Below are 21,585 nucleotides of genomic sequence, written 5' to 3'. Positions count from 1 at the left end.
TAATGCTGTTTAGCCTTTTATTCAGCATTTTTATATAAATTATATGCTTTTCCTGCTGTGTTAGCCTGTGGGTATATTGATCCACACTGTCAATATTAGGTTATGAAGAAGTAAGAGGGCCAGTGCTTAATTTAGTACACTTTCTATTGGCCTTTAAAAATAAATAAATAAATAAGAGATTCATAGCAAAATAGGATTTTAGAGCATTTTAGATTATTATTTTTGAGCTACAGATTTTATTTAACTTAATAGAAACTTCTAAGTTCCTTTAAGCTATTGGATACTTGGCAACATTGCTGACTAGCATAACAAGAAGGTAAAAAATAATTGGAGTAGTTTCAGCAAATGGAAAAGCATTTTGGAAGGGTTGCTGAGAAGTGGAAGAGAAGTATGCTGTGGGAACAATCACAGGCTAACCTCAAAAAGGAGCAGAAATTTCATCAAATTGAAGGGGCTTTGCTGATTCCATTTTACCTAATTAGTTATATCCTTTAAAGTTAAAACTCCTGGCAGTACTGACTCTGTAACTGTTTTTCCATATTTTGCTGCTCATCTCTTGGCAGACAGCTTGTATCATCAAACCTTGGGAAGCTACAGATCGCTGCCTTGCCAGATGTGCTGAAATACTTAAAAGTATAGAAAAAAAATTAAAAATTTTAAGAAATCACACCATATGTTGATAACTATTTAAATAATTTTTAAATTCTAAATATATAAAAAAAGCATTCACATGCACCAACAAAAATAAACCTTGCAAGTAATCAGTTCCTTTATTCACTGCTCCATCTCAAACGGAAGAACCTACTAAAAGATGTGTTGGCCATCCTACCCCTTCCTCTGAATTACAACTTGCCAATATTGTCTTTTAACAAGATTCCATCAGCTTCTTATGGAAGCTTCATTTCTACTAGCATTATGTTAATTCAAGAAGTTTAAGTAGGAATATTTCTTATGTCATATTTACAGATATTTTCTTAGAATTACACTACATTTTCCCTACTTACAGTGTATATGGAATTTTTTAAATTTGTATGATTTACTCAGGGAATTTGAAAATTTAAACCCACAAATCCAGAAATAGCGTGACATAATTCTGAGCTTAAAGCTTTCTGTAAAATAGTGTCATAATAGGCCATTAAAATCACAAGTAATGTTTTGGGTGTTTATTTTGTGGAAAGAAGTCTAGGACTTCCCTCTCGAGATAAAATTTTGCTATCCCGTACCATGCAAGGGCACTTACTTCTTTCATGGGTTTTCTTTCCTTTGCTTCAGTACATTTTGGGCTTTCTTAATTTAAAAGGGACTAGATTAAAAAAAGCCTAGAGGCGTTTACTACATCTGAGCAAACCTGAGCCTTGCTGGTCCAATTTCAATGCTATTGCTCTCAGCAATTTCCTTTGTCTTCTTGGAACTGTGTACTGGAACAGTGGCTGATGTGGAACAGTTAGGAAGGTTTGTATGTCAATACAAATAATATATTCTGCAGTGCATTTTGCATTGTTTGCTGAGCTTTGAACTACTCACTTGATTTCAAGCATTGCAGATGCTAATGCTAGGAGCAGTTTTTGTATGTAGTTTCAAAGCTTGCTGACTCAGAAAGGAGTGTCCATTTTACTTTAAATACATTATTGTTGTCACTCAATAAAGGGCACTTGAATTTTAAGAGCATGAATATATGCAAATTTATTTTGCCTACTAAATATTCTAGAAATGTTTGGTGCTTGAACGACTACTGTTGTGATTGTTGTCTAACTTATATAAAGGCCCTAAATTAACAAAATTTTTTTATGTGTTTTGTTACATTTGAACTGAAGAAGCCTTTCTTCTGTACATTCTCTGGTGACAGTATAAATGTTCTAAGGAATGCTCAGTTTGAACCTCACAAAGGCAAACAACCTCACAGTAATGATAACTGCATGCTGTAACTGCATGCTGTAGCATCTTTCACAAAGCCTTGCGCCCTTGGAAGAATGCAGCTTTCTAACACTTCTGTCTTGCTGATGGAAATTTACCTCAGACTTCTCAAGAGCTTGTACTAAAATCATTTGAAATCAAGCTTTGAGCGAAGAGAGTGTACAGATAGGAAAGCTGCATTCATGTGTGGGAAGTGGGGAAAATAGCTGCCCAAATAGTGAAGCAGCTGGATACTCCGTGAAATAAACAGCAGTTGAGGAGTCTGACTTGCAAACAGATATGCACCACCCAGAGCCTTACATGGTTGCATTGCAGGGCTTCAAAAATCACGATTAAAGTGCTCACTGGGATTTTGCATGACTCTTCTGCCTGAACTCAGAGAGATCTCAGTCCTGAGCTCACCCTTGAGGCAAGCTTACCTAATAGAAAACTATGGCTCCCATGCAGAACATGGCTGGCTGAAAATACCAGGCATTAGCCTCTGTTCTCTTGACCAGAAATTGAAGATTTATTTGTTGATAACATGCAACTTGGGTCATGTACAGCAGATTATCTGAGCTAGTTTCTAGTTATAGCCACTCTCTCTGTACTGATAAGGAAGATTATGAATGGTTTATTTGGAATTTTAAAAAAGTAAGAGCACTGGGTCCACAGGAGAGAATTTTCAAATCATATAGACCAGGTTATTTTAGGATGTGCAATTGCAAAAATGAAATTTGCATGAGCTTGACAACATTTTGAAGGTTTAAAGATCCACAGAGTGATTTTTATTATTTTTTTTAATGTTTTTTTTTGAATGTTTGCAATTTCTGGCTTAAAACAAAAGATCTCTCCCAACTTCTCATACCATGTGCAACTTTTCTACTGTGACCTCAGTGATTGGATTCCAGATAAAGTATAAGGCTGTTATCACCCTTTTCACAGCAATGAATTTTTCAGTGTTTTGTTGTTTTTTTTTTTCTACTCCAAGGGAAGTGTTGATGTGTTTTCTTTAGAATTTTTCCCAATTTATAAGGAAAACTTCTGGTGTTTAAACAACCATACTGCTGTATATAAAAGTATACTTGAAGTCTGTTGACACTTGGTGCTATCTATCTCTGATGTTACCAGTATCTCTTCACGTTACATATTGTCTGTTTTCTGATCAGTTCTGACTGATGGCTTGATTTTCCTGGGTGGCAAGTCCCATCTCCCTAATTTACATCTTTTTCTTACAAAATTAGTGCTAAGCACATAAGTGATCCTGTTTGAGTTTTACAGCTTGTATCTTTAGAACAGTGTAGGTGTTTCTTTGACCAGCTTGTCAAAAAGGAAGTTTAGTATCTTCCAAAATCACAACTATGTTTTGAGTTGGGTCTTCCAGAGAAGAAAAAAAAAAAAAAGGTAAATGTGCATTTCCATTCAGTTATTTCACAGCTTCAAAGAGTTCAAGCAAGCGCTGAGGCTTCCAAAAGGTAATTGCTGTCTGTTGCGTCAGCGCTTATGAGATGATAAAGGATTTTTTTTTTTTGTCCTTTGGTGTTAAAATTGTCTGCACACTAATGTTATTCAGAGTTTAAAAATCTTTGAAGGAATGCTGCAGTAAAGAGCAGGAAACCTTTAAAGTTCTGATGTTTTGAAGGTATGTTATGTTAAATACTTCTAGATATGTTTATGTGTAGTTAGTTTCCATCTTGTGTAATATTGATGATTCTCTTAAAACTAAAAGACCTTTTGAAGGCTTGGTCACAAATGGGTGGGTTTGTTTCAGTACTTAAATAAGAAGACACAAGAAATATATTGCTTATATAACCTGTACTAGATAACAAATATACAATCATTTGTGCTTATTCGTATATATAAAGAGGAGGCTAATCAAGAAAATTCAAACACTAAAGTCTTTGCCCCGCTTCTCTGTTGTGACACTGAAGTACAAAATAGGGAATGATTGTACCCACTGATCTCCAGAAGGGCTTGTCATGTGCATGAGTTTTGATAACGCAAACTTTTGTTCTATTTTTTTCTCATTTAACCTGTCTTTTAATGTCCTGAAAAGCAATTCATGTTCTCCATTCGATGTGAGAAGATTAGCAGAGTATTCTTTTTGATTGCCCATGGTTAGTATAAATAACACTGGGAGCAAAACCCAAAGTGACCAAAGGAATATCCATGGGAGCATTTTATAGAAGTGTCTGTTGTGTTTTCTCTGCTTTTGGTAGAGTGAGCCAGATCATGGGGACTGACTCAAGACTGATAGCTGTCTGACTGGTGTAGCTCAGCAAAAAGGATGATTACAAGCATATTATATCCACACTGCACTTGTGCTTTTTTTTCTCCTGACATAGTCAGGCCCAGGTGGTGAAATATGAGGTCTGTGACATGTTCAGTATACTCTCCTCTGCTCAGCTCCCATGATAAGTGTTTTGAAAGTCTTTCTGAAGATGCAAATTTCTGCCAGCCAGGAGAGAGAGAAAAAGTAGTTGAGTACTGTCTGTGGCTTGGTGTGAGTGAAAAGCAGTTCTGTAGAAAAGAACCTGGGGGTGCTGGTGGATACCAAACTGAGCATGAGACAGCAATGTTTTATAGCAGCAGAGAAGGCTAACAGCGTCCTGAGCTGCACTGGGAAAAGAGTTGCCAGCAGGTGGAGGGAGGTGATACTTTTACTCAGCCCTGGGGAGGCCACACATGAAGTACTGTGCTCTGTTATGGGCCCACCCACTACAAGCACAAGGTAGAAGTAGTGGACGGAGTCCAGTGAAGGGCTGCTCTCTTAATTTTCTCTCTAAATGCTGCTTGTAATTAAGTGAAAAATACTTTTCACACTTAAAAGCACCATAAGGAAATTGTCAGCATCACCAGTTGAGAGAGGAAGTACCTTCTGTCAAATTCAGTTTCATTCATTCAGTGCTGGACAGTCCTTGTTAATGCGTTTTGTGCTGTACCAGCACCCGCCTGTCATTCAAATACTGCTTTGTCAGTAAAATAAAATACCATTAATAAATGGTGTTTTTCTGATCTTAAGAACACACAGTTACTGTCTTTCTGAAGTACTCATGCTTCCTGGGTGGTACGTAAAAGGATGCTTCAAGAGGACCTGTGTATAGCTGTGTATCTAAAATGCCCTTAGGAATTGAAAGGAAGGTAGAGAGAAAAACATGCTTTTGACTACTTCAGAGCTGACAATAAGCAGCTTAATAAAATCTTAATTTCATTAGGCAAATTTTTCTAGCCTCCCACAATGTAACCTGAGCTACCCAGAAATAAGCTTGTAGGGCCAAAACCTCAAATCAAGATTCAGAGTGCCAAATTTAACTGTTGCTTTCTGAAGTAGTCACTATATAAACATAATAGCTCCTTACTTTGGACACATCCGTTCTGGAAGCTGTGAGTTTACCTCCTCTGACCACTAACATACAGGGCTACTGCTGAGAGCTGCAAAGAACAGTCATGGCCCGTGTGTTCTGGTATTATCAGATAGTGAAACCTTGCTGCTGAGGTCCAGGAAAAGGAACAGAAAGCATCACTGCTGAAACTTGCAGGACAGAGGCATCAGCAGTAAATAATCAGGTGTAGAAGGAAAATATAGGATGTCTATAAGCATCTAAAGTGTCAGTTAAAGTGGTGGACTTGGGTGTTGAGGGAGAGACAGTTTGCCCATGTTTGTTACTTTACTGAGTAGAAGTCAGCTGCACTTCAAGGCATCTGAGCTTGCAGATGAAGATGTGTTTTGGGCAGTAGCTCTCCTAGTCATAGTTTTGGGATACAGATTCATAGTCTCTAGTGAATCTTGCTTCTGAAGGGTCATTAAACAGACTTTCGTCTAAAAAAGTTACTTCTAAGTAGTTAAAAGTGGGTTTATTGCAAGATAAGCATTCTTGGGTGGAAAATATTTTCCTGCAGCTTTTGTTGGAATAAACATCACTTTCCTGTTTTTGTTTTTTTTTGTTTGTTTCTTTGTTTTTATATTCACCTTCTATCCCTCTTATCTGACACTTCCTGTTTTAAAGATTAATAATTAGTCTAAATTATGACTTATATCATGCAGTCTTGATGAAGATCTAAAATAAAATAGTAACAGCTCTCTAAGCCTCTTATCAGCAAGTCAGATTTTCAGGTTTGTCACACGAGTCTGTTGGTAATAACTGCTCAGTTCTTCCCTTGGGCAGGCCACACAAAGAGCTGGACAAAGGGGGATGCTGGTTCGTACTGCTATGGGGCTGTAAAAATAATTGTAATTAATACCACCAGCAAACAAATGTAGTCTCACTTTAGCAGTGTCCTGCTGGGGAAGGTTTATCAGGCTCAAAGAGGAATTTCTTCATTGCTGGGTCAAAGAAGGGGAAAATGAGTTAAGAATCACCTGAGCCTGCATGGTCCTGGAGAAGGCAGGGCAGGGAAGTCAGCTGGATTAACTTGGAGTATACCTATAACTACTTGCAGGTACTTCAGTAGAGCTGTGCCTTGTGTAGGTGGAAAGAGATCCTGCCTCTGAATTAGCACTGTTATCAAAAGCACTGGCGCAGTTTTAGAAGATAAAATCTGAAACTTATGTAGGGGAGCTGGCTGAGGTCTTAATTAGCTATGGAAAGCTGTGTCAGAAATGCAGGGAGTGATGGCTGCTGACCTCTTTTTGTATTATCTCCTACAGTTCCCTTTGCCCCCTACTGCCGTTAATTAGATACAGGGGCTGTGACATTGACCCTGTGTGATGTTAGGGCACATGGCAATTTGTATTTGTAGATCCCTTTTTATTTGCCTTCAAACGAGCTGGAAACTATGTTTAAAAAGAAAAAAAATAAGAATCATCATGTAGTTAAGCTACAAAGAGGAATTTCCCAACTTCTTGAGAGGTTTTTGATGGTTTGTTTTTTTTAATGTATGGGTTTTCGAAGTTGTTTTGCAGTTATTACTGCAGTTTCTGCTATGAAAGTTTGTAGTTATTCAACTAGTTTGCGCTCCTCAAATGCCCTTGATTTTTCCTTACAGAAAAGAGAGGAGAAAGTTTTACTACAGGACCTTTTGTATTTTTCTAAAGTCTGTTTCCTTTTATGTAAAGTAAAGCTCATGTTTTTCTGGTACTATCTGTTAACAAATTCCTAGAAAACAGTGTGTTTTTAATTTCAGTAATTTATGGCAAGACGTGATTTTGTGGGGCTTTTACCCATTTGAAGGAATACATTTCAGATGAAAGAGTTCTTCTAAAACCAGAGGCCAAGCTTTCCATTTATCAGGGCATTCATTGATTACCTGCTCTGAATGCTATAAACGTAAATCCTTTCCAGAAGCAGTTTCATTCACATTCCTGTGGCTGCTTGTCAGGTATTTGGTGGCATACGCTTGTTACCTTAGCAACTTGCAGGGGTTAAACGATTGCCTAGGAGAGAGTGGTGAGGAACAGTCTTACGGATCCCACAGGGTTATTTTGTTTTCCCCTGATGACAGGGAGTATCTGCTAGCAGAAGGAGCAGTTTCTGTTTTTCCATGTGATGCAAAATACCATCACAGAATTTCAAATTGCTGGTGGTGTTTGACTGGAATTTGAATGAGTGCTAACCTGGTTACCAATGGAGTAAGTATTTGCAGTTCTCTTATAAATTTGCACCCATGGGAGAGAGGATCAAGAAAGGGCTGTTTTCTAGTTCTGGCAGAAATGAACATTATGATTCAGCTTGTAAAGCTAAAGTTGTGTGGTCCCCCTCCTCCTGAAGATCAGAATGAGGATCAGAGCAAAGGAGGGTCAAGGGAAGAAAACTTGTTCCCATTTTGAATTTTGCTTCCATTTGCCGTTTGATTTCATAAAACATCAGTCCTATATTGTTAAAGCTAGCTGCTTTCAGCACAATTTTTTGCTTCATTTTCTGAAGTGTGCACTTATTCAGCACCACCTAGTGGACCAACTCCTATTTCAGTGTAGCAAAACGCTGGTCTTGGCAAACGGTAGCAAATCAAGCAGGCAGTCTTGATAATAATGTACCCAAGACATGATTGTGACCAATTACATAACAGAATTAGAATGAGATTAGTAGTCATTTAGTTGATGTGGCATGCTATGAAGGAAATAAATATTATGGCACATGCCAGCATCGTTGCCTGTTACCTACTGAATTCCTGTAGTCTATCAAACTTTAGCTTGTTCGACTGTTTCTCTGCTTTCTTATGAGATGACATCTTCGGTGTAAGGAGTGCTTGGTTTCTCCAAGAGCTGAGGTGACTGCTAAAGATGAAATCAAAGCAGTGACTCATAGTGAAGTTGTAGTGAATGTACTGAGCTGTAGCATCTTTGCTTTAAACTTCCCTGCATTCTCACAGCACTTCAGGGTCTGTTGCTTTTTTACAGTCTTCATGTTCTGGACAGTGAAAATAAAGATAAGTGGGTCAGTTCTACCCTGCGAATCGTATGCATTAGCACAGTAACACTGTGCTGAGGGTTCTAAAAAGCTATTTTTAAATAATTCATGGGAGCGTTTCACTTCAGTTTTCCAAAGCCTCTGTGAACAGACTACTTTGTTTCCAATGTTTAAGGAAATGTAGCACTTAAATAGCGTGCTCTTTCTCTTTCTTTCTTTTCTAAGTTTTCAATGTAGCACAGCAGTCAGAATAATGCCTGTCTGCTGGCCTCATCACAGCAGGGCATTGCAACATAACCTCTCTGGGCGCAAGTAACCAATTTCTGAGATAAAGAAAATAAATATATAGGGATTTCCCTTTTCTGGTATTGAGTTTGGAACAATAGCAATGCATGCTGATTGTAGTGTACGTGTTCATCCAGCTGAACGAGTAAAATGCTGTTGGAAAATTCATTCGGCTCCCACTGACTGCAGCAGGAAAAAGATTGAGAAAGGGTGTGATATTTAAGTGAACTAAGTTAGTGTCAGGAATCCTATTTTGTTAGAGGTTTGGAGATAAATCCTATATGCTGGAAAATAACCATTTGCAAGGGAGGTGGCTCTTCTTTTGTAGTAACCGTGAAAAGAAGCTTTTACATATTGGGAGTCAAGAAAACACATTCATTATTTCCTTTTTTTCATCTGTTTCTCTTCTAGCTCTGGGATTGTATACAGTAAATGCAGTATATGGGGACACTATTACTATGCCTTGTCGTCTAGAAGTACCAGATGGTCTGATGTTTGGAAAATGGAAATATGTAAGTATAGCTTACATTTTTATTCATTAGAGCCGGTGTAAGAAAATGTGTGTGTGTGTGTGTGTGTGTGTGTGAGTCTTCAAGATTTCAATCCATAGGATTTCTGCCTTATATACAAAGTCACTTGTTTCTATGTTTCTAAGACTGCTAGATCCCCATCGTTCTGCCAAGTATAGATGAGAGGTTTGATAAATTAATCTCATTGTTCAAGAAAAATAATTGCATCTGCCAACCTGCGTTAGAAACCTGGCATGTTACCCAGCGGCATCTCACTTGCTCGACAGAGCCACTGCTGTACATCTGAATGCTTTTGAAGCAGGCTGCCTAAGGCAGGGTGTGCTTCATCCCTGGGAAAATGCTGTCCCCGTGCTCAGCTGATGTGATAGTAGCCGGCACATCACTGTTTCATGGCTGAGTGTATATTATGCACAGTGAATAGTGTAGAGCTGACCTCAGTGGTGTTGCAGTGGTCTCCTGCTGGTTTTCCTTGCTTCTTCAAGTTGATCTAAATCTCCTCTCTTGCTCTGCTGTTACCAGCAGTAACAGGTGATTTTTACTCTGACACTGGATTTAAAATTATGTAGTCCTCTCTTTTTAAATGGTGTCCATTAGCATATTTTAAAGCAGAGCAATCTGCAGTTAGTGCACCATCATCACCCTGCCTCTTTCCCTCATGACTAGAGTTTTGCAACATTTACTGAACTTGTACACTTGAGTTTCTTTTCTGCAAACAAGTTTTGGGATGCAAAGTCACAAGTCTGTGGAGGTTTCCCTAAAAGGTTTAGTAAAATTGTTTCATATACACATTTAGAAGATGCAAAGCCTGCATTTTGCAGTGTGTTTTTTGTTTTTCTGACATTCCTTGGGAAGAGAAAACTCCATCTCTATGAAGATTGATGCAAGTGATGATGAAACGGTAGAGGAAAGAAAAATGCATCTGTTTCCCATGCATTTGGTTTGCTCATCTTGACCAAGTGATGAGCACCAGTCATCAGAAGGCGACACTAACACTTGTACTAAAAGTGTTAACAGTTTTGTTAACAATTTTGTACAGTACTGTCTGCTGTTGATGGAAAGAGACACAGACCTGATGTTCAAAAGAAAAAAAAAAAAACAGTTGCAACTGTATGTAATTGTTTATACAGTCAATGTTATGAAGAAGGGAAGTTGATACTCCTCTCTCCCAGGGCAGCTCCCAATGTGGTAACACTGGCTTTTAGGGTGAGGAGAATTGGTTGATTTGTGAATGTGTGTAGTTGGTTTTTTTTGGCAGTGATTATTTCACTGGAAGAAGGGGGAACCCCATTCAGGCTTGAGTAGTTTAGAGCTCATTTGCACTCAACAGCCAACTTCTCCTGTAAAAAGTTGAGGTAATGCCTTATTTCCTCTGTGGCAGACACTTGGAATAATCCAGGATTTGAAAGTGGAAAAGAGAGAAAGACTATAAGGGAATTCAAGATTCACATTAGCTGTTGTCTCCTGCTCGTTGCCCTAGCTCTGACACCACTCATCTCCTGTCACAGCATCGTCATGCTTTTGTGGGCTCTGCAGTCAAGCTGAGATATTGTGCTGGGAGCATTGTTACTATCAGTGCCGCAAGGTGCAAGGGATTAAAGAGAACTAAAACCTTTTCCAGCTCTCAGCACAATATTGAACGTAGAGAGGGATTCAACCTTTCACCTCACCCTACTTTACAGGGGACACTGTCTGTCCCTTCTCTGTGCAGGGGGATAATTGAATCCTGCACAGCTCAGCCTGTACCTTTGTCTTTATCTTAAAAATAAATTTTTTATACAGTAGGTTTGTGCAAGGTTCTCAATTGTGTATTCCTTCTTAGGATGGCAGCTGAATACTGATTGATATTAGGAGGATTTCTAGAAAATGAAGTTTTGTGGATTATCCTAAGATGCACAAATAACAATATTTGATGGCATGCATATTCCGATTCCACAAGCTCTTGGGCCTTTAAAAATAAAAATAAAAATAAAAAAAACCTAGAACCTAATTTAGAATAAAATAGGCAGTTATACCTGATTAAATCCTGCATTTGGAATGAAGTCAGACTATCCACAGCAAACAATATGAATATGTAGAACAATCATGAAAAAGGAAACTGAAGCTTCTGAACCTAGCTCATTAATGCTTCTATTTCATATGACTTTTCCATATTCAGAATCAGGTGGTGCCAAAACCACCAGCCTTGACTCTAGAAAGCCCTGTGTTGTGCTGCAGTTGAGCTGTAGGATTGAAATTACCTCTGCTGATGATTTTCTCAATGTGTGCAAGAGATTGCTTAGTCCAGTTCTGATATGACACTGAATTTCTTGCTCATACAGCAAAAATTAATCAGCAAAAAAGTTATTTTCTGTGCTTACAACATTGTTTTTCTTTTTAAACTGTGGCTTTGTACCAACTCCAGATTTTTTGGGACTTAAAGTGAGCCTTAGAGTTTTTGCAAAATAAAGATGTTTATATTTTTTTATAGGAAATGCCAAATGGATCTCCAGTATTTATTGCCTTCAGATCATCAACAAAGAAGAATGTGCAGTATGACGATGTACCGGACTACAAAGACAGGTTGAGTCTCTCAGAAAACTATACATTATCTATCAAGAATGCAAGAATCAGCGATGAAAAGAGATTTGTATGTATGCTAGTAACAGAAGATGATGTTTCTGAGGAGCCAACGATAGTCAAAGTCTTCAGTAAGTAATCTAATTGTTACAACTATTAACATTCCCTAGTATCTGAATCTTAAATTAAGGAAAGTTTTGTTTAAGGGGAAGATTAAAGCCAAGAAAGTAAGCTTGGCTGAGTATATTACTAAGGCTAGCAAATTTCTGCAGCTTTCAAAAATGTAATCTACTGGTGCATTTACATAACAGGACTGCCTGCACTTACAGTTTATTCATGATAAGTGCTGGCTCAAAGAGAATTTTAGACTTTGATAATGACTCACTTACGTGATGTCATTTGACCTTGGAAATGAAAACTGTAAAATTAGCATTGATTATTTTTCATTTGTTCTCTGAGGGAACTTTTTCTGCAGGAGAGAAGCGTTAACTATGTGTGCTCTGAAGGATTAGATTAGCTGAGAGATTTAAAGCAGCTCCAAGCAGCCAGCTTGCAATGACATGACATCAGAGTGAAGGAGAGTGGAGCTAAAAAGGCAGCTGCTATCCCCTAGTGCAGTTCTGCAAGGAAGAGGTGCAAAGTTTATTAACATTTGGTAAACTAGAGATCATAGTGAAGGTTTTCAAGAGTGATTTTGTTTTTGTATTTGTTTGTCAGAAGTGAAGCTCTAAGTCTGTCAGAAACCTGACTTCCTGAGACTTCTTAGCAGCTTCTGAAGATCCTCCTGTTTTTGATGACTGAAGTCAAATCAAAAAGTCTCAAAACATCTGGTCTGTTGAAAGTGTGTGGCATTTACACCTTTGTGAGCGCTTTTCAGTCATTTTAGTTTAGAAAGAACTGGTCTCTGTGCTCTCCACTGTCCTGGGTTTGTCTAGATTAGCAGGTTAGCAGCCACTGAGTTGGATCTATAGGTGTCTAGGAGCCAGCAACAGCCACCTTATGGGGAACTTTACTATGAACTAAAACCAAGTGTGCACTAAATGTCAGTTGGTGGGAAGCATTAAGTGAACTTCTGAAGCACATGTTTTGGTTTAGTTACACTGAAATGAAGTCAAAAGATTGTGTGCCCTAAGGCAGATGAGCACTGTGAACCAAAGCAGTCCTGTTCTGTATTCTCAGGCTATCCTGAGCTCTTCCCAGTGGTGATTCAGAAGCATAATTCCTCAAAATCTGAACCACCTCATGGAGGGACATACGTTGATCTTTTTAGGGACTCAGACCTACTGAGGCTAAAGTAGAGTTTGTACATTCTGTCCTATAATTGCAGTAGATATCTTTTTCTTTGTGATATTTTTCTAGGGCTTGTTTTGGCCTTTGTTGCTCTTCAGATACAGATAAATACAGACAAAGTAAGTGTCTGTCATCAGAACTTGTTGTTTGCTGAGATGGGCATTTTCAAACAGATCACACGAGAGTGTTTTGGAAAGGAAGTCCTAGCGTTTTCTCAGGGAGAAGATGCCAAGGAGACTTCAATGTTATCTTGGTAACAGTTTGTCAATGGCATAAATGAGTGTGAAAATAGACAGGGAGTCAACAGTAATTCCCTTTCCCTTGTTTCACTTTGAATTTCACCACGAGAACAAGAGAATTAATGATGGCAGGGGCAAGTGAGCTCATTGCACACATAGTAAGCACAGTGCTCCAAAGGAAATGATAAAGAATGATCATGTTTACTTATTGCACAGCAGTAAATATGTAGATGAGACAGTGTTATATGGTGAACTAAATACTAACTGCTTGAACTACTGTATACTGTACTAAATATTCAGACAATGCTAACTCAGCCATGGAGCACAGCTTGTGCATTTTATGGTCTGCATTAATACTAATAGAGAATGCTACTATTCACTGAGGAAAACAAGAGTAGAGGATGCCACATATATAATGTGACTGACTTGACACAGCAAGAAAAAATTACCTTTTTGGTGTTTCATTTTGAGTTCACAACTTTATTAAATATATTTATTAAATATATTTGCACACTTAACTTCCTTGAGTTTGTTTTGGGGGATTTCATTTGTTGCTTTTGCTTGCTTATGTACTTTTTTGTTTTAATTATGAAAGAGCTAACAGTCGCCTGCAAGCTTCATTTATTCAGTGGCATTTCTAAGTGGAGTTTAAGTGTTTTGTTTCTTCAGTGGAGTTTCAAAGCAACTTGAACCACAAATGCAGAGTTAAGCTACCATAGTGCAAACCCTCATAAACCAAACCTCAGCTGTATCCCAGAAGGTTTTACTGAAGCTAGATTTCACTGGAGCTTGTCACATCCTCAACTGTTGCTACCTGATTAGCTCAGGACTAACGAGCCGGAATGGCTCATTGCACAGCTCCCACCTGCTGGTCATACTCACTGGACTACTCAAACAAGCTCTTCCAGCTTTCCAGATGGATTCTGTCAGCATCTTGTTCTGGAATTAAGTGGACACAGTTTCCAGAGCAGAGCAGCACAGCAGCCACTAGCTGTTCCCCTGCCATGCCAGAACCTGGCTGGCGCAGGTCACGAGCACTTTCCCAGTGGCTGCAATGCCTGTGCAGGGCTGTAGAGTGTCCTGGCAAGCTCTTCAGCCAAGAGATGAGTGCTGCATTGAAGTTGCAGACCCATGAAAGCATGCCCTGCCACTGCTAAGCTTCAAATTTCATCCTGCAATGTGCCAACATGAGTCTTGTGCAGTGAATTTCCTCAGTGCGTGCTCTGTAGCTCAGGGGTCTGGCAGCAGGCCTCTCAGCAGCATGGCCAGGGGCAGGACATGTCAGCCCTCTAATCCCCTTCGGGCAAAGAGTGTGAGAGGGTACAAAGCACATCACAGGTCTTCCTGAATGGCCTCAGAGTGCTGTTCTGAGGGAAAAGGGAGATTCAAGGAAGGAAAGATGGTGAAGGCTGTGTGGTTTGTGATTTGATCAGATGGCAACTACGACAGGAAATCAGCTGTGCCTGTGCATGGAACTGGAAAATCTAAACCAGAAGGCTTGTTAATTGTCTTGTAAAACCTAATTTGTTTGAATTGACATGGAAATGCTTTGTCCTTGATGGATTCTTGCAGAAATAGGTCGACCTTTTCCCTTTAAAACTAACAAAAGGAAAATAAACATGCACGTAGCTTTTAAAAGTATATACCTTTTGCTGTGTTAACCTTTTGAGGCTTTGATGCATCACTTCCACTGTTTCTTTTGTTTTGGTTGGTGCTTTTTGCCACAAATGAGTTGTTGGAGCACATCAGATGAACAGCTTCTTTTATTGCCTTTCATTTCCCTTTTGAGCTGTTCTTCATGTTCAGTTTTGGCATAGTCTCCCAAGCAAAGGATATCTGTGCATTTGTGTACACACACACGAAGCAAATTAATTTTTGAGGAAATAGGTAGGCTTGCTCTCTGTGCCACAGCAGGAGCAGTACACCTGCAGATGAGTAACTTCATCAGTGCATTGAAATTTTGGCATAATGGTTTCAAGTTCAGTGGGGATGGGCATGCTGGCAGTATTTCGTGGGGAGCTTGTTTTGGGAAAAAGTGTTCTGTAAGCTGATGTGGTTAGATGTCTCAGTGTGTAAATGTATATAATGCACATGCTTACTTCAGCAGTAGAGCTAAAGTGCAGACTTTCTTTGACTGTGGAAACACTGATTTATTTTGCCCCCTCATCTCTCCCCACTTAAAAAAAAAAAATGTGGGAAAAACTGTCTCTTTTGGATACAAAAATTTGCATTCCAGGCTTCAGGCCAACCTGTTTTAACAAACGTTATGTAGTCTCTAGAAAGCACTTTTTATGATGGAAACACTGATAGATCCTCCACTTTGGCAAGCTAGGAGGTCCGTCTACCATAAATAAGAGTAAATAAGAAGACGTAATGGCACTGAAGAAAAAGGTGTTGTTGTTTTTTTTTTTAAGAAAATCTTAACCAATTTAAAATCAGTTAATTACATATATGTCATTTGAATTTTTTAACTGTAACAACAGAGAAATTGGGAGAATGATAAGTTAGAATTTGTTCCTTTATAAAGTGATAGCTTAGCTATAGTAATATCCCTAGTAAAGCTATTTTAATGTTGGTGTATTTTCTGTACCACTGGTTCCTTCTCCAGCATGTGTATTTTGTAAATCAGATACATCAGATCAAGTTATCTCTTCCCGGACACTTAACAGTCTGCCTGGCTGCAGTATATATTGTCAGGATGCAAAGAATATTTTGTGGAAATTAGGATACATTTTAGAGAGTGTTTTTTCCTCCTCTCCAGTATTTTTGCTGATACTGAGATAGAAGTATCTCTCTCCTTCTTTTAAAGGCAAAGTTTAGATAAGGCTGTATCCGTACAGGCTTTTTCTAATTAGTCTTAGGTTCACACATCTTGTGATAACGTTTGTTTTTTCTTTCTGAAACTGTTTGTGCTTCTGTCATGAGTACCTTTATCCTATTTATGTTTTAGAACAACCCTCTCAACCAGAAATCTTGCATCAAGCAGACTTCTTAGAAACAGAGAAGCTAAAAATGGTAAGAGCAGCATTCTCCCTCAAAGTTATGTGACTAAAGGCTGCCTGAAGTTCCTTTGCAGTCAAGACAGAAAGATGATGGATTGAGGCTGCGAGAGGGTGTGTGTGCATGTGTGGCTGTGAGAGATCACATTGTGTAGCCAGACTCTGCACAGAGTGGATTCCTCACCAGTACCCTAATAACCCTGCAAGCAAGGTTCATCCTGATTCTAGACCCACAACCAAACCCTCTTCCAAGTTGTACCTAAGCCTCACTTATGGGATTTACCTCATTTTAAAAAATATGTCTGAGGCTAAGCCTTTGAACTGCCTTGAAGTTTTACCCAAAGCAAAAGCAGATCTGATAAAACATAGCGAAAAGAAACAGTGACTAATGCCTATCTTTTTTTGCAGCTTGGGGAGTGTGTTGTGAGAGATAGTTATCCTGAAGGCAATGTTACATGGTACAAAAATGGGAGAGTTTTGCAGCCTATGGAAGAAGGTATGTTGCGGTAATGGATGTTGTCCCTGAATGCACAGATAGATGTATGTTGAAGAACTCTGTTTATTGGAGTTGCTCTGTTTTAGTCCGAAATATTGTTCCTTTGAAGAAGACTATTCATACAGAAATACGAAACTGGAAGGAAACTTTTTGGGTGCCCCTCAGAGAACTATGCTATGCCATATAATTTCTCTGTGCTATTTTACATATTACAAAATGCACTGTGGGGAGGAGAGTTGACTTTGTTAATGTTATTGTAAAATAATTATTGAACCTATGTAACTAGTAGTTTCAGGTTTATGCCTGTCAAATACTGTGGTTTGGACCACATAGATCATAGCCTTCTTATGCAGATATTTATTCAGCAGGTTATTTAGGAGGATAGCTTCTTTACCCCATGGTTTTCAACTTCAATTTTGACGAGCTAATTGGACCACAACATTTTAGTTTTCATAAAGCATGGATGCTTACAAAATTAAGTTATAAATGTGATCTTAAAAATTGTTTTTGCTGGCATTTCTGAGGCCTTCTTACTGCTTTAGAGATATGTATTAATACAAAGAAAAAAATGCAGTTCTTTGCTTTGATTTGATTTAAAATTTACAGTGTATTAGGAGTATGCTGGTGATAAAAACATTCCTAGTGTATGTCAGAGTGGCAATACTGGAGGAAAACTCTTTGTGTGGTCTCTTGGGTAATGTATCATGTTACCTGATAACTATGAATAGAGAGCAAGCAAGGAAGAAGGATCTGCAGTAGGAAAAAGGTTATACATTCTGACCATGTGATAATGAAATATTTCCTTTACAGCTGTGGTCATAAATTTGCGAAAGGTTGAGAACAGATCGACTGGACTCTTCACCATGACATCATCTCTTCAGTACATGCCAACAAAAGAAGATGCAAATGCTAAATTTGCTTGCATTGTGACATATTATGGACCATCTGGCCAGAAAACAATACAGTCTGAACCAGTTGTTTTTGATGTTCACTGTAAGTTATTAAAAAGTATCTATTGCTGCACAAAGTCTTACCTTTGGGGAAAAAGAAATAATCCTGACAGTTTAAAAATTAAGATATTGCTTCTTGACTATTGAGATGGTGTTTTCAAAGATGATTTGCAGCAAGGAGATCTAAATATAATGTCAGCGTGATTTTTATTTATCTTTAGATTTACCTGGGTTTTCTCCCTTTCTAAAAGCAGAATACTGATTATCAAGGCGCGACTGCTAACAGGAAAGTAATAATTAAAAAATTTACTGTGAAATGGGTTTTTCAGAACTTCAGCAGAAGATGGGGCTGATGAGTATGACTCTGTGTGCCTCTTGAAATATGCATTAAATACTCTGTATAATTATTTGTACACTGAGATCCTTTTCATTTCTTGCAAAGGAGAATCAGCACCAGCCAGTTAATGCTGTCAGACTACCTTGCACCAAAATGTAGTAGCTTCTCTACAGCTGTAAGATGCTGATATTTACATTCAAAATGTGGCATTAGAATATTGGTAGACTTCTAATTTTAAACTTGAGAATGTGTGTGAATAATTACTTTCAGCTGGCGTAAATCCCAAAGCAACTTTCTTACTGTATTACTGACTGACATAGAGATCATAGTTCTCTGAATAAAGAAAACAAGCAGTTGTCCTGGAAGGTCAGAGGAGGTGCTAGCTGTCAGAGAGTGTGGAAGAAGTGTTTCAGAGTCCTATAAAGGGACACTTGTGAAGAACTGTAGAAGGCAGAAGATTGTAACAGAAAGAAGAGAAACAGGAGATATTCATGATGTCCTGTCAACTCTTGGTTTTTTTGCGCATTTTAGGTAACACCTCAGCTTATTAAAAAAATAAATAAAATTCCCTGTTTTGGGAATAATAAAGTCTGAGTACATGGTCTAGATATCTAATGAGACCTGAGTATACACAGTCTAACAACTCTGTAATCCAGTTGAATATGAAGGAAATGTATACTGCATATCTGATTTCTGCGGCCAGTAGGCGTGCTTCATTGCTTTGAAAATGAGTTTTGGACTTAAAGTGGCAGTCTGTTTTCTACCTAGATCATTGCTTGTTTCTCCTTTGCAGGTATAGTTTGTTGAGTAGCAGAAGTAGGGGATCAGATCATGGAGGAATTACTCCTTGTTTTGTCCTAAAGAAACCAGATTAAGTTAAGGCCTTCTTTTTACCAAGTGTATCTTCAGAATGACAACTGCTAGAACTAATGGAAAAGAAAGCCTCATTATCCTGAGAAATATAGATATTTCTAGTCTGCAGTCAGATCCCATTGCTATGCTAGAGTGTTGTTTTGTTTTGTTTTGTTTTTCTTGTTTTAAAGTTGTGTACTAAATTCCACTGATTTTGTTTTATCTCTGGAACCTGTGACCACAAATAGCTCCTATTGCATATGGAAAAGATCTACAGGAAATAATTGTAACATGCAGAAAGAACTTTTTTTTTTTTTTTTTTCCCAGTCAGATGGGTTTATTGATGTTATGCCCCATTTCCCCATCACTTCCGTGCATTAGGGTACTTCACCTGATGAGGATGAGGCTCTTGCAGATTTCTGTGATGCTTGTACTACATGTACTTGCTATTAAGAGCTACTCAATATGAAGAAAAGAAAGCTGCACAGCACTGAATAATAATCTCTGCATCAGATACCACATGCACACAGTATTAAAGATTTGTTTGCTAGACTAGCTCTTTTAATCCTGGTTTAGTAACATGCAATTTAATTAAGATAAGCTCTTCCTCCTGAGATGGGAAGCATTGTGCTGCTAATTAGCCAACAGTGGGAGGCAAGCACAACCTTCACTACTAAAGAGGTCTTCCAAGATTTACTTTACCTTTATAGTAAGGGAAATCCCCATTTCCTTTTTGCTTATCTTCATGTGCAGTAACTTTAATTCCATACTGTGCTCAAACACAGCTCCAAATGAATTTCTGAAACTCTTTATGAACATGCATCCAGAAATTCAACAGATAGATTGCTTGACTAGTGTTATTTAATGGTAATGTTTGATTTGGCTGTGTTTTTAAATTTGGTTCAGTGATCCTAATTGGCTTCTTTCTCAACAAATGTGATTTTTTTTAAAATTCAGATTTAAAAAAAAAAATGCCAGACTTGACCTCTAAGAAATGGGAATCTTCCTTTCAGCTTTTTTTTTTCCTTTTCAGTTTATATGTCAAACTATTATGTTTTGCATTTTTGAAGAAGTTGGAAAAAAACATAAAGAAAGCCTGCTGTTCTTTGTAATATCTAGTGAGATTTACTGTAACTTACAATTACAGTTAGGAAACTTTGAACCATGACTACACAGGATTTTTTATTTTTATTTTTTTCAAATATACCTGTTTACTTAGTATTTAAGAGATGTTTTACTGTTTTTATTAGCTCAAGGCTTGTGCCAAGTTCTATTCTTAAGTGGACCTCCTGGAAGCAGCCAGCCACTGAAGAATGAGCTTGCTCCTGCAGAATGCAGTGCTAGCTGGAGATAGGTAGGTCAGCTAGCAGTAGTTATCAGTACTTAACTACAGGCTCTTGTTTTCAACTGTAGCCAGACAGCTGGATACAATAACCTGAGTAATGCAGAAGATCTCCTGGCACTGGACAATTAGATAATGTCTGATTGTACCTAAATTATCTAGCCTGCAGTTCTGTTTGGTTCTGCTCAGAGTTAATTAGTGTAAAAATGTATTAGCAAAATTTCCAATCAAGCCCTGTTGTTTAGTGTCTGTCTTGCTTTGGATGAACTCCTTTCCACAGCAGATGAGAGTTAAAGGTGCTTTTTACTCGTGCTGCTTCCAGCATCTGTGTATTTATTTAAAGTATATGGAATTACATCAGCTGTGGACACAGTGGGTCCGGGATGGGGACATTCATTTACTAGGTAGCTGCTCTTCAGTGCTTGCTTCTGGACCTAGGTATGTGTCCCTGAGCCCTTCACCAAGCTGCTCATGCTTATTAGTGAAGGAGAAACATGGTGCTGTGTGCTGCTTTGCATGAGCATTGAACTGAACATTTTCGCTGGATTTCTTTCTCAGAAGGCTGACTGGTTCACCTTAGAGAGAAATTTGGTTAGTCTTTTGCTATTTACATTTGTAGGGTTTTTTTTGTTTGGTCTTTTTTTTTTTCAGTTTAGAATTTATGAATGTCACTCTTGCTTAACTGCGTCCAGTTTTTAATCCAGTTCAGTTCATCTCTGTGGGGAAAAAAACAGTTCCAAATTAAAAGTCCTAAAGACTTATAGGTTCATAGGTTCATAAGGTTGGAAAGGACCTACAAGATCATCTAGTCCAACCATCCTCCTATCACTATCCCTACCCAACTACTAAATCAAATCCCTAAATTTTGTTAGCGTTTAGATGAGGTCCTCAGACTTCCTCAGTGTAATTCATCCCTTTTAAATTCAGAAACAATACCTAAGCAATTCCAGGATTTATAATTACTTCTTTTATGGTATATAACGAAAAATGGTGAGACCAGTTCCTGCAGTAGACTGGCTCTAGGGTATTTGGCCCAGAAGCTACCAAGAAGAGTGCCTGTGATTTATTGCCAACTGCTCACGCACATCCTTTGTATTCCACAACAACAGCAATGCTGGACTTCCCTTTCCTCAGTAGGTAAAATTGTGATTCAGCACTAAAGTTGCTGAGGTAGATGTCTGGATGGGGATGGAAGAAAGGGTGGGGCCTTTTGATGTCTGGTTCCACTCTTCCTATGATGAGAGATGCAAATCTGCCCTAGGGTTCTCACTCATTGGGAGGCCACAATGAACTGCAGCTCCTGTTATTGAAAAATCCTATAGCAGAAGATGAGTGTGATGAGTACCTTAAGGGTCACAAGGGTCATAGAGCCCATGCTTCACTAAACACAGAGAATCAGCTGTCAGGCAAGGGTTACTCTGCTGTCTAGAATTTTATTTATTTTTGGTGTCTAATAAGGTGCACTATAC

At 38.4% G+C, this 21,585-nt stretch overlaps 1 protein-coding gene across 3 annotated transcripts in view; it reads left to right on the top strand.

Annotated features, from left to right (window-relative positions):
* ALCAM (activated leukocyte cell adhesion molecule) overlaps positions 1-21,585 on the top strand; it is a 116,959-nt gene that overhangs the window by 73,316 nt on the left and 22,058 nt on the right. For all 3 annotated transcript variants that reach the window (XM_065741977.1, XM_065741979.1, XM_065741978.1), the window contains exons 2-6: positions 8,937-9,037; positions 11,523-11,742; positions 16,091-16,155; positions 16,548-16,635; positions 17,446-17,628. In XM_065741977.1, coding sequence (XP_065598049.1) covers positions 8,937-9,037; positions 11,523-11,742; positions 16,091-16,155; positions 16,548-16,635; positions 17,446-17,628 — 657 coding nt within the window. The remainder of the gene's footprint in view (positions 1-8,936; positions 9,038-11,522; positions 11,743-16,090; positions 16,156-16,547; positions 16,636-17,445; positions 17,629-21,585) is intronic.

This window comes from Cyrtonyx montezumae, unplaced genomic scaffold (assembly GCF_038088225.1).
Source record: "Cyrtonyx montezumae isolate F1298 unplaced genomic scaffold, pur_monq_1.0 scaffold_3, whole genome shotgun sequence".
NCBI classification, from domain to species: domain Eukaryota; kingdom Metazoa; phylum Chordata; class Aves; order Galliformes; family Odontophoridae; genus Cyrtonyx; species Cyrtonyx montezumae.
This window is presented reverse-complemented; position numbering and strand designations above follow the sequence as displayed.